Below are 12,627 nucleotides of genomic sequence, written 5' to 3'. Positions count from 1 at the left end.
GCCGAGGCCAATAGAGAGTGGTAGGAATAAGCTTCAGTAAGATCGTTTTTTTGGCGTTCATGGTTGTCAACTGTACCGCAGGAATGGAACGTAAATCAGAGGATAAATGTTGTGGTGGTGGCAGCTACAGAGAAGTACTTGGGTGTATGAGATTTTATTGTAGAAGAGTTACAAGGTGTTTTGAACAATAGTGTCCCTTCCACCCAGCTGCTGGTGTGGGATCAAATATGGTTGTGAGAGGAAGCCGAGTGTTCGGCAGTAAGAGATGGATTTTGGCCGACACTCAGCAAATGTTCTCATCAATGGAACATTTGATCTCAATACAGTTTTTTTTTCTCCAAAACTACAATCTGTTACGAATGGAGTGGACAAAGTTTTGTAGACTTTAACTTTGGCCAAAGTTTCTAAAAATGCCGTTGTTTAGAAGGAGTGCAAGGGCAAATTGAGTTATTGCACACACGCAAATACACACACCAGTGGAGGCTGGTGGGAAAAGTTTCCATTCTATTTATTCCATTCCAGCCATTACACATTTAGCTCCTCCCACCCTAATGGAAATATGCAAATACATGCTTGGCTCTGCCCACCTTCTTGCTGTATCTGGCCCGCCGGGCAGACACTTCAATCCGGCCCGCGAGACATTACATTTAAAAAAAAAAATTTTTACCCCTTTTTCGTGGTATCCAACTGTCCAATTGCTGCAACTCCCGTACGGACTCGGGAGAGGCGAAGGTTGAGAGCTGTGTGTCCTCCGAAACACAAGCCAAGCCGCACTGCCCGCTTAACCTGGAAGCCAGCCACACCAATATGTCAGAGGAAACACCTGGCGACTGTGTCAGCATGCATGAACCCAGCCCACCACAGAGCGATGGGACAAGGAAATCTCAGCCTGCCAAACCCTCTCCTGACCCGGAGGATGCTGGGCCAATTGTGCACTGCCTCATTGGTCTCCCAGTCAAGGCCAGCTGTGACACAGCCTGGGATTGAACCCGGGTCTGTAGTGACATCTCAAACACTGCAATGCAGTGCCTTAGACCGCTGCGCCACTCGGGAGGCCCCCACAAATTGCTTTTAACAAACAATTGGTCCGCCCAAAACTGTGTTCCTCCGTTGAATTTGAAAATCCTGATGTGGCCTTTGAGCCAAAAAGTTTGCCCACCCCTGTGTTAGATGGTTGGGTTAATGGGTTAATCATTTTTTTCAAGCAAAGTATAAGGGAGTTGTACTCCAGTCTAGTATGTGGCGATAATGCAATATTTATTGGATGCCAACCGCCGTTAAACCTCATCGAAGAAGAAGAAGTGTTTGGCTCTTCCCACCTCCTTGCTTGTTCTGCACACTAGGGTTCACTCTGGTCTATCTTGGGTTAGTTGTAAAGATCTTTGACCGCATTTTATGGTTCTAGTACTTTAGGTTACTTGGTGAGAGGTATCAGTAGCTTAATTAGGCCTGAATCACTCGCGATAGGCTACGACGACCAAGAATGAACAGGAATTGTCTCTGACATCTGTAAGTAACGCTTTTGTTGTTTATTTCAGTAGCTAGCTAACGTTACTTGCTAGCTATCGTTTCATCAGCTGATTAGCTAGCTAGTTAACGTTATCTCGCGACCTAAGTTAGACTAGCTATTCACTAACGTTAGCTAGTAAACAATCCACCCGAACAAGACTAACGTTAATCATGTTTGACATTCAAAAACTAGGTGCTAACGTTAGCTAAGCGCTACCCAACGCTCCTAAAATTTCAGTTAAAACTACGATACAAACAATTGGCAACGAACGTTACGTTAGCTAGCATGACAGAACTAGCAGTAGCTAGGTAACGTTAGCTAGATAGTTAGGTCTTGCTGAGGGCCTAACTTTAGCTAACTGTCTAATTGGCTAGCTAGCCAAGTTCCACACTGACCAAATTATACTGATGGTATGACACTACTAACTAGCTAACGTTAGCTAGCTACCTAGCCTATAAATAGTTAACTACTTACAGTACAATGTTAAAGTAACCATTGAAACATTAACGTGGATAACTCTCTAGCTATATAGTAAGGGCAACCGTAGTGTCAATGTTTGGTATTCATCATCAATAGAAGGTTCGATCCAGGCCCAAGTGTTGATGAGTTGATGTCAGTGTTTACCGTAACGTTAGAATACCTGAGCTCTGACCCACTCGGCCTAACAACGTTACGTCTCACTGCTTGCCACATAGTCTGTATGCAGTTAGTTAACTAGCGTTAGTTGGATAGGTATCTAGTTACTGTAACAGTTAATTAGCTCATATCCGTTTTATATTGCATTGCATAGGAAGAGGCCTGGGCTGGCCCTCATCACTGAACTGTTGGCGCTACTGGGCAGAATCTCCAGCCATAACTTTGGATATCGTTAGCAGATAGCTAGAAGACATCGAATTCACCCTTTCCAAGTTCGACATTGTTGATTTGATGCCCCCGTCGTTCTGACAGACAGAGCCGCCAATATGATGCCGGTGAGTGTTGGTGAATGTACATGTTATACTTGTCGTTCGACACTTCACAAAGGGAACATGGAGGCATTAAAGCTGGGATCCTTAATGGTGAATCTGCCACTAACGATTGGGATATTACATTACGGGACATCATTGCATGCTTTCGATAGAACAGCAGAATATGTATTGCAATGGTTTTTTACTAGACACACATCACCTCATTTTCATCCGCAAAACAATAACAAAGGTGCTGGGGCGGACAGTGGTTCTGTTTCCCTTAATGCGGATTCCATCTTTAACTGTTGCCTCAGTCAAACTCTGTGAGAAGTGTATGTTACCAGGAAGATGATACGTGCTTGAAACAGTGGGTTTTGATAACGTTTCGCTTGAAATGTGCAGAGTAGAGCTCAACTTCTTCTACCACTCTGCTAGCAGGGTTCTCACCGCTCACCTTTCCACAATCCCCCAATATTTCTCCACGTGCCCTCATCTCGTTGAAAATAAATGGGGGCAGAACTTCTTCTGCCAAATGTGTTGTTGTTGAAAACCCACTAAGTTCTTGCATCCCTTCTCAAATATTTGAAGCATTGTTCCAACTAGACCACTGGCTCATGAAACCACAGCTCTAGTTAGATCCTTGTATGGCTACTTCTTCCATATGGTGTTCTAATGTAGGATGGATTATAGATAGGTGAACACTTTTCTACCTACCTTGGTGATACTTCCATAATTCTTGATTTTTGAATTGCACCAATGTCCAGTTGCAGGTGGAACCCCGATAACCAGGGAATATTCAGAAATAATTAAATACATTTTTGTGTTTTGGTAGCATTGTGTAATGCTGTGCATTCTTCTACATGTGGCCGTAGCCACGTTGCTTAGAAATGACTAGTTCCAGCAAAGATGTTAGGAAATACGAGATGTTTGTCAGCTAAGATGGCGAGAAACCTCTTCACGCGGTGCAAAAAGTAGATTTCATATTTTTGTGAACATCCTCTGGTTTTTGGAGTTCCACCTGCAACTGTAAACAGTTGTTAATAAGACACTGGTGCCTTCAAAATTTAGAATAAATTAAGTATCACCAATTTTAAGGTTGGTCGAACATTGTTTTACCATATTGTCAATGAACCATCAACTCGACCACAAGCTTTAGCTATGCCGCTTGTTCGAAAGCCTTGGCTAGTGAAACCCCAAAGCAACAATTGCAGTTGGAAAGTAATATTATGTCTAATGGCAAGTCCATGTACGCACCAGTGAATTAAATTATCACCTCTGCAAGTGTCTGGGAATACCATTTAAAAATGTGAGTACATTAAAGAAAGTTGGGATAATCTTAGTGAACAATGTGGGAGGGGCAGCGCCCTGACAATATTCCGCCAAGCCTGCTGCCCATTTGGGGATCTAATGAGATTAGTAGATTTTCAGAAAATCCACAGGGGTTTAAGTGCTGTGTGGCACTGTTCATTTCCTTTTAAGAAAGATTACATTAGTGCCTGAGGTTGGTTGAGCATTTAGGGTTAAAGGCGCTGCCCTCTGCACTCAAACAATCCCCTCTCTGCATGTGTTCAAATCCATGCCCCACCAGTCATCACACTATGTTCCCTCATATCTGTCCCAGCTCATTTGTCTATCCCTTTTTAAAAAACTTTCTAGTCATGGCTGTTAATTCATTTGTGACTTTGGAATGGGTGTTAGGCTACCCCTTTTAAGAGTTTTTGAATAGCCTAACTTTTGTGAAGGCTCCACTGACTTATGAAAAAGCAAAGGATTATACAGTACCAGTATACCGTTTGGACACACCTAATCATTCCAGGGTGTTTCTTTATTTTGTACTATTTTCTACATTGTAGAATAATAGTGCTGACACAAACTATAAAATAACACATATGGAATAGACGTTGACCGATTATGATTTTTCAACGCCGATACCGATTATTGGAGGACCAAAAAAGCCGATGCCGATTTGCCCCCCCCCCCCTTTTTCCCCCACAAAATATTTTTTTATTTGTAATAATGGCAATTACAACAATACTGAATGAACACTTATTTTAACTTAATATAATAAATAAATTTAGCCTCAAATAAATAATGAAACATGTTCAATTTGGTTTAAATAATGCAAAAACAAAGTGTTGGAGAAGAAAGTAAAAGCGCAATATGTGCCATGTAAAAAAGCTAAAGTTTTAGTTCCTTGCTCAGAACATGAGAACATATGAGAGCTGGTGGTTCCTTTTAACATGAGTCTTTAATATTCCCAGGTAAGAAGTTTTAGGTTGTAGTTATTATAGGGCTATTTCTCTACACCATTTGTATTTCATTAACATTTGACTATTGGATGTTCTTATAGGCACTTTAGTATTGTCAGTGTAACAGTATAGCTTCCGTCCCTCTCCTCGCTCCTCCCTGGGCTCGAACCCGGAACACAACGACAACAGCCACCCTCGAAGCAGCGTTAACAATGCAGAGCAAGGGGAACAACCACTCCAATTCTCAGAGCGAGTGACGTTTGAAACGCTATTAGCTCGCACCCCGCTAACTAGCTAGCCATTTCACATCGGTTACACAAGCCTAATCTCGGGAGTTGATAGGCTTGAAGTCATAAACAGCGCAATGCTTGACGCACAACGAAGAGCTGCTGGCAAAACGCACGAAAGTGCTGTTTGAATGAATGCTTACGAGCCTGCTGCTGCCTACCACCGCTCAGTCAGACTGCTCTATCAAATCATAGACTTAGTTATAACATAATAACACACAGAAATACGAGCCTTAGGTCATTAATATGGTCGAATCCGGAAACTATCATCTCGAAAACAAAACGTTTGTTCTTTCAGTGAAATACGTAACCGTTCTGTATTTTATCTAACGGGTAGCATCCATAAGTCTAAATATTCCTGTTACATTGCACAACCTTCAATGTTATGTCATAATTATGTAAAATTCTGTCAAATTAGGCGCCCAAACTGTTGCATATACTCTGCGTGCAATGAACGCAAGAGAAGTGACACAATTTCACCTGGTTAATATTGCCTGCTAACCTGGATTTATTTGAGCTAAATATGCAGGTTTAAAAATATATACTTCTGTGTATTGATGTTTATGGTTAGGTACACATTGGAGCAACGATACGCACCGCATCAATTATATGCAACGCAGGACACGCTAGATAAACTAGTAATATCATCAACCATGTGTAGTTAACTAGTGATTATGATTGATTGTTTTTTATAAGTTTAATGCTAGCTAGCAACTTACCTTGGCTTACTGCATTCGCGTAACAGGCAGTCTCCTCGTGGAGTGCAATGAGAGCGTTGGACTAGTTAACTGTAAGGTTGCAAGATTGAAAGATTGAGCTGACAAGGTGAAAATCTGTCGTTCTGCCCCTGAACGAGGCAGTTAACCCATCGTTCATAGGCCGTCATTGAAAATAAGAATGTGTTCTTAATCTGACTTGCCTAGTTAAATAAAGGTGTAAAAAAAAAAAATAATAATAATAATAATCGGCCAAATCGGTGTCCAAATATCCCGATTTCCGATTGTTATGAAAACTTGAAATCGGCCCTAATTAATTGGCCATTTCGATTAATCGGTCGACCTCTAATATGGAATCATGTAACCAAAAAAGTGTTAAACAAATCTAAATATATTTGAGATTCTTCAAAGTAGCCACCCTTTGCTTTGATGACAGCTTTGCGCACTCTTGGCATTCTCTCAACCAGCTTAATAAGGTAGTCACCTCGAATGCTTTCCAATAAACAGGTGTGCCTTGTCAAAAGTTAATTTGTGGAATTACTGTCCTTAATGAGTTTGAGTCAGTTGTGTTGTGACATGGTAGGGGTAGTATACAAAAGATAGCCCTATTTGGTAAAAGACCAAGTCCATATTATGGCAAGAACAGTTCAAATTAGCAGAGAAACGACAGTCCATCATTACTTTAAGACATGAAGGTCAGTCAATCCAGAAAATTTCAAGAACTTTGACATTTTCTTCAGGTGCAGTCGCAAAAACCATCAAGCGCTATGATGAAACTGTCTCTCATGAAGACCGCCACAGGTAAGGAAGACCCAGAGTTACCTCTGCTGCAGAGGATAAGTTAGAGTTAACTACACCTCAGATTGCAGCCAAAAGTAATGCTTCACAGAGTTCAAGTAACACACATCTCAACATCAACTGTTCAGAGGAGACTGCATAAATCAGGCCTTCATGGTCAAATTGCTGCAAAGGAACCACTACTTAAGGACACCAATAAAATGATGAGACTTTCTTGGGCCAAGAAACACAAGCAATAGACATTTGATCGGTGGAAATTTGTCCTTTGGTCTGGTCCAAATTGGTTATTTTTGGTTACAACTGCCGTGTCTTTATGAACGGATGATCTCCGCATGTTTGTTTCCCACCGGGAAGCATGGAGGAGAAAGTGTGATGGTGTGGGGGTGCTTTGCTGGTGACACTGTCTGATTTATTTAGAATTCAAGGCACACTTAACCAGCATGGCTACCACAGAATTCTGCAGCCAAAAGCCATCCCATCTGGTCTGCGCTTAGTGGGACTATCATTTGTTTTTCAAAAGGACAATGACCCAACATACCTCCAGGCTGTTTAACTTCTCTGCGCTACGGATCCCTTTTACGGGATCATTTTCCTAAACAACCGCTGAATTGCAGGGCGCAAAATATTACTAAAAATATTTATAATCATGCAATCACAAGTGAAATATACCAAAACACAGCTTAGCTTGTTGTTAATCCACCTATCGTGTCAGATTTTGAAAATATGCTTTACATAGAAAGAAATTCAAGCTTTTGTGAGTGTATCAATCAATGCTAGAACATCTAGCCCCAAATTAGCATGGTCACGAAAGTCAGAAAAGCAATAAAAATGAATCGCTTACCTTTGATATTCTTTGGGTGTTTGCACTCACGAGACTCCCAGTTACACAACAAAGGTTATTTTTGTTCGATAAATATTACTTTTATAACCAAAAAACGCCATTTGGGTTGCGCGTTATGTTTAGAAAACCAAAGCCTCGTTCCGTTTGACGAAAATTCCAAAAACTATCCGTAATGGTCTTAGAAACATGTCAAATGTTTTTTATAATCAATCCTCAGGTTGTTTTTAACAAACATCGATAATATTTCAACCGGACCGTAACCTATTCAATAAGAGAGAAAAAGAGAACGGAGAGCTACCCTCTTGCGCGCAGGAACTAATCAGAGGACACCTGACTACTTTTGAAAAATCTCGCTCATTTTTCAAAATAAATGCCTGAAACTGTCTAAAGCCTGGTCACAGCCTGAGGAAGCCATTGAAAAAGGAATCTGGTTGATACCCCTTTAAATGGAAGAAAGACAGGCCAGGTAACACAGATACAATCAAATTTAAAAAATCACTTCCGGGTTAGATGGTCTCAGGTTTTCGCCTGCAGAATCAGTTTTGTAATACTCACAGACAATATTTTGACAGTTTTGGAAACTTTGGAGTGTTTTTTATCCTAATCTGTAAATTATATGCATATTCTACGATCTGGACCTGAGAAATAGTCCGTTTACCTTGGGAACGTTATTAAAAAAAATAATAATAATAATCTGACCCCTAGCGTCAAGAGGTTTTAAGGGCTATTTGACCAAGAAGGGGAGTGATGGAGTGCTGCATCAGATGACCTGGCTTCCACAATCACCCAACCTCAACCCAATTGAGATGGTTTGGGATGAGTTGGACAACAGAGTGAAGGAAAAGCAGCCAACAAGTGCTCAGCATATGTGGGAACTCCTTCAAAACTGTTGGAAAAGCATTCCAGGTGAAGCTGCTTGAGAGAATGCCAAGTGTGTGCAAAGCTGTCAAGGCATAGGGTGGCTACTTTGAAGCATCTCAAATATATTTTGATTTGTTCAACACTTTTTTGGTTACCTCATGATTCCATATGTGGTGTTTCATAGTTGATGTCTTCACTATTATTCCACAATGTAGAAAATAGTAAAAATTAAGAAAAACCCTTGAATGAGTAGGTGTCCAAACGTTTGACTCGTACTGTATGTAAAATTAATGCACTACAAAACAAACTTAATGCAAAACCATTGAAACCAGGCCCACACTGATATAATTGACTGTACTTTAAAAGCCGAGGAAAGAGGTTAGAGTGGAGTAGATAAATATTGGGTAGTTGAACTTCTGACCCCTTCTAAAGGTGTGGCTTTGGGTTCAGCATGAGGTTAGGCTCTCATGGGGAAGGCTGCTTTACCCATGCTGTGTTTCATTTACCCCCCCCCCCCCCCCCCCCCCCCTCTCCACTGTCACTAGCACCCTACCCTACAGAGACATTCCATGGGGCTAATTTTGAAGAGAACAGAAAGATCTGCTCTGCTCTTCATGGTTCTTTTTTTTCTTCAGCCGTAGTAGCATGTTTTACATCCAATTAGCGACAGATTATCATGCAAAAATTCAAAAATCTGCATATAGAAAACATGCGTATTTTCCCACCAGTGGTGTCTTTCACCAAACTGACTTGTTGCAGATTAAAATCAGTGCGTGGTGACAGTGCACACAAAATGTACTTTTTCGCTGAAGTTTTCATGTACCAAATAAACATTGAAAGTTAAATGTGTTTCCATTGCGTTTTCAACTACCGTTTTTTGTTGTTGTCACAAACTGTTGCGTTAAATAGCAAATATGCCTATTCTGGTCTTTGCACGTGTGCTCTAGCCAAAAGCTTGCAGATGTGCGGTGGACTAGTCTACATGATGTGACTATTATGGATAAAAGGGAGAACTGCATTTCCCAAGTTGTAGTGGGAGGACAACACACACCAAATAATCACGCAAATCCAAGTTTACTTCGATATGGTGGTTGTTATATCATTATTTGCGCATTAAGGCGTTTCCACCTCCATTTCTTGCTTAATTAATTTTACAGGCACAAAAAGATCCCACCATGTCGACTAATACATTCTATAACAGCACTTATAAAATTGTACCAAAATGTCCTGTTTCCATCACACTTAAAAAAAATAAATGTTTTTTACGATGTGACTTGACTCGCATAACAACTGTGGATGTAACCGTGGTTTGTTATGGCTGTTCGATTGTGATATCACCGGGCTTGGGAGTTGGGACATTCTAAGGTCAACATACTGCTGCCGTGAGTGGGGGTGATATGAAAAATGTAGCCTACATTATATCAAACTTTTGAAGTTATCGAAGGTACGCTAGTTAGCGAAGCACATTTACAAACCCTGTGTTTTGACAAGGTTGATATATTTCCATGGACTTCTGAAGAACGTAGGGTGGGAAGAGATATTTTATTTTCCCTATCACACAGGAGATTGTGTGTGACCTACCAATTTTTCCTACACCTGCAAGCTACACACACCTTTTGGCGTTGTGTGGGAGAGTCTTGCCATGCGAGTCTATCAGAGGGGTAACATGACCTAGAATGTTGTCTCGTGCTAGGACTCCAATGGTGAAGAAAACTGAACTGTCCATGGGCTGCTGGCAATCTGCCTAGACAGTGACATGCATGCATACATGACTGTAGGGTGTGTGAGGACCTAGTGCCCTCACTGTACAGCAGGTGGTCAAAGGTCAGGTTTATGGTTTCTCCTGCATTTGCACAAATGCTTTGCGCGGTGTGCAATATTTAGGAAATGGCTTTCAATCTGCATTTCATCTCTCATGAGCACTGATGATACTTAATGATTGGATAGGTTTATCCACCCCACTGTTGCCATCTAACATTTTAGGCCTATTTAGTCAGACCCAGCATTGTAGATGGGGAGCACAGACTCCCAAATCCTCAGGTTATTGAGGAGAAGATGCTGCCAGAGAGAAATTGGCAATCTGCTAACGGGATGGATGAAAGTTTTGCTGGCCAGCCCAGCCTTGGCAGTGGATAAATGTGTTAACTCTCTGTGCCTGTCATGCCCCCTGGGGGTAAATTTAGCAGGTCAGACGAATTGCTCCCCGGTGGAACAGCACAGGGCGCTCTCAGGGAGCCTCAGCCGCCCTTCCAGTCCATCACACTCATGTGCTCGCAAACAAACAAACAGACACCCACTCTGTCTCTCACTCGTACAACCATTGAAGGGGGCAGGCTGTCCTGGAGTAATAGACTTGAGTGATTTAGGTGAGAGAAAAGGAGAGACTGGAGTTTGTTGGTGTTTATGTATCTATCTGAGATGGGGGGGGGGGTAGTAGCCTATTTAAATGTTGGTATGTTTTGAATGGCACAATGTGTGCGTGAGGGCTGTCCTGTTTTTGTACTGAATTTCATCTGTACTTTTTGGAGTTTGGAAGGGAGAGCGGGTGTCTTTTGTCCATTACATGTAAGTAACAATGGATAAGGGAAAATTGTTTTGGTCATTGTCAGTTTCAAAGTATTTGTTTAGGGGCCCGACCGATATATCGGTTCACTGACATTATCGGCAGATATTGGCCTTCTCCTGCTATGTTGGTAGATAATTCCAAAGTATGAGTCATAATACGCATAACCTAGCGGTCAAACAGGGAAATCGTTCCAATAATTTTCCCACCATTCATTTTTCCCGTAGGGGATTTTAGAAACACTTAAAATAAGGTCTGTGTTTCGTGTAGGCTTACTCTGGCATGATGTATACTCTGATGCTAATTAGCATTTTCGAATCGGAGTAAAGAGTGCCGAATATATTGATAAGTCATCTTATTCGAGAGAATTACATGGTTATCAAAACTAGAGGTCGACCGATTATGATTTTTCAATACCGATACCGATTATTGGAGGACCAAAAAAAGCCGATACTAATAATATTAAATATTAATACGATATTAATTAATTTGTAATAATGACAATTACAACAATACTGAATGAACACTTTTATTTTAACTTAATATAGTACATCAATCAAATCAATTTAGCCTCAAATTTGGTTTAAATAATGCAAAAACAAAGTGTTGGAGAAGAAAGTAAAAGTGCAATATGTGCCATGTAAAAAAGCTAAAGTTTTAGTTCCTTGCTCAGAACATGAGAACAAATGAAAGCTGGTGGTTCCTTTTAACATGAGTCTTCAATATTATTCCCAGGTAAGAAGTTTTAGGTTATAGTTATTATAGGAATTATAGGACTATTTCTTTCTATACCATTTGTATTTCATTAACCTTTGACTATTGGATGTTCTTATAGGCACTTTAGTATTGCCAGTGTAACAGTATAGCTTCTGTCCCTCTCCTCGCCCCTACCTGGTCTCGAACCAGGAACACATCGACAACAGCCACCCTCGAAGCATTGTTACCCATCGCTCCACAAAAGCCGCGGCCCTTGCAGAGCAAGGGGAACAACTACTCCAAGTCTCAGAGCGAGTGATGTTTGAAACGCTATTAGCGCACACCCTGCTAACTAGCTAGCCATTTCACATCGGTTACACCAGCCTAATCTCGGGAGTTGATGGGCTTGAAGTCATAAACAGCTCAATGCTTGAAGCATTGCGAAGAGCTGCTGGCAAAACGCACGAAAGTGCTGTTTGAATGAATGCGTACGAGCCTGCTGCTGCCTACCACCGCTCAGTCAGACTGCTCTATCAAATATCAAATCATAGACTTAATTATAACATAATAACACACAGAAATACGAGCCTTAGGTCATTAATATGGTCGAATCCGGAAACTATCATCTCAAACAAAACGTTTATTCTTTCAGTGAAATACGGAACCGTTCCGTATTTTATCTAACGGGTAGCATCCATAAGTCTAAATATTCCTGTTACATTGCACAACCTTCAATGTTATGTCATAATTACGTAAAATTCTGGCAAATTAGTTCGCATCAAGCCAGGCGGCCCAAACTGTTGCATATAACCTGACTCTGCGTGCAATGATCGCAAGAGAAGTGACACAATTTCACCTGGTTAATATTGCCTGCTAACCTGGATTTCTTTTAGCTAAATATGCAGGTTTAAAAATATATACTTCTGTGTATTGATTTTAAGAAAGGCATTGATGTTTTATGGTTAGGTACAGTCGTGCAACGATTGTGCTTTTTTCGCAAATGCGCTTTTTAAAAAACATCCCCCGTTTGGCGAAGTTGGCTGTCTTTGTTAGGAAGAAATAGTCTTCACGCAGTTTGCAATGAGCCAGGCGGCCCAAACTGCTGCATATACCCTGACTCTGTTGCAAGAGAATTGACACCATTTTTCCTAGTTAAAAG

At 41.0% G+C, this 12,627-nt stretch overlaps 1 protein-coding gene across 3 annotated transcripts in view; it reads left to right on the top strand.

Moving 5' to 3' along the window:
* Positions 1-1,196: 1,196 nt before the first annotated feature.
* ppp1r13bb (protein phosphatase 1, regulatory subunit 13Bb) overlaps positions 1,197-12,627 on the top strand; it is an 85,988-nt gene continuing 74,557 nt past the window's right edge. The window contains exons 1-2 of one of the 3 annotated variants that reach the window (XM_055872488.1): positions 1,198-1,509; positions 2,301-2,481. In XM_055872488.1, coding sequence (XP_055728463.1) covers positions 2,473-2,481 — 9 coding nt within the window. In that variant the 5' untranslated portion in view covers positions 1,198-1,509; positions 2,301-2,472. Of the gene's footprint in view, positions 1,510-2,300; positions 2,482-6,469; positions 6,511-12,627 lie in introns of those variants that run through there. The other 2 variants (XM_055872489.1, XM_055872491.1) reach the window with 2 other exon arrangements.

The sequence above is a fragment of the Salvelinus fontinalis genome, chromosome 20, assembly GCF_029448725.1.
Source record: "Salvelinus fontinalis isolate EN_2023a chromosome 20, ASM2944872v1, whole genome shotgun sequence".
Classification (NCBI taxonomy): Eukaryota; Metazoa; Chordata; class Actinopteri; order Salmoniformes; family Salmonidae; genus Salvelinus; species Salvelinus fontinalis.
This window is presented reverse-complemented; position numbering and strand designations above follow the sequence as displayed.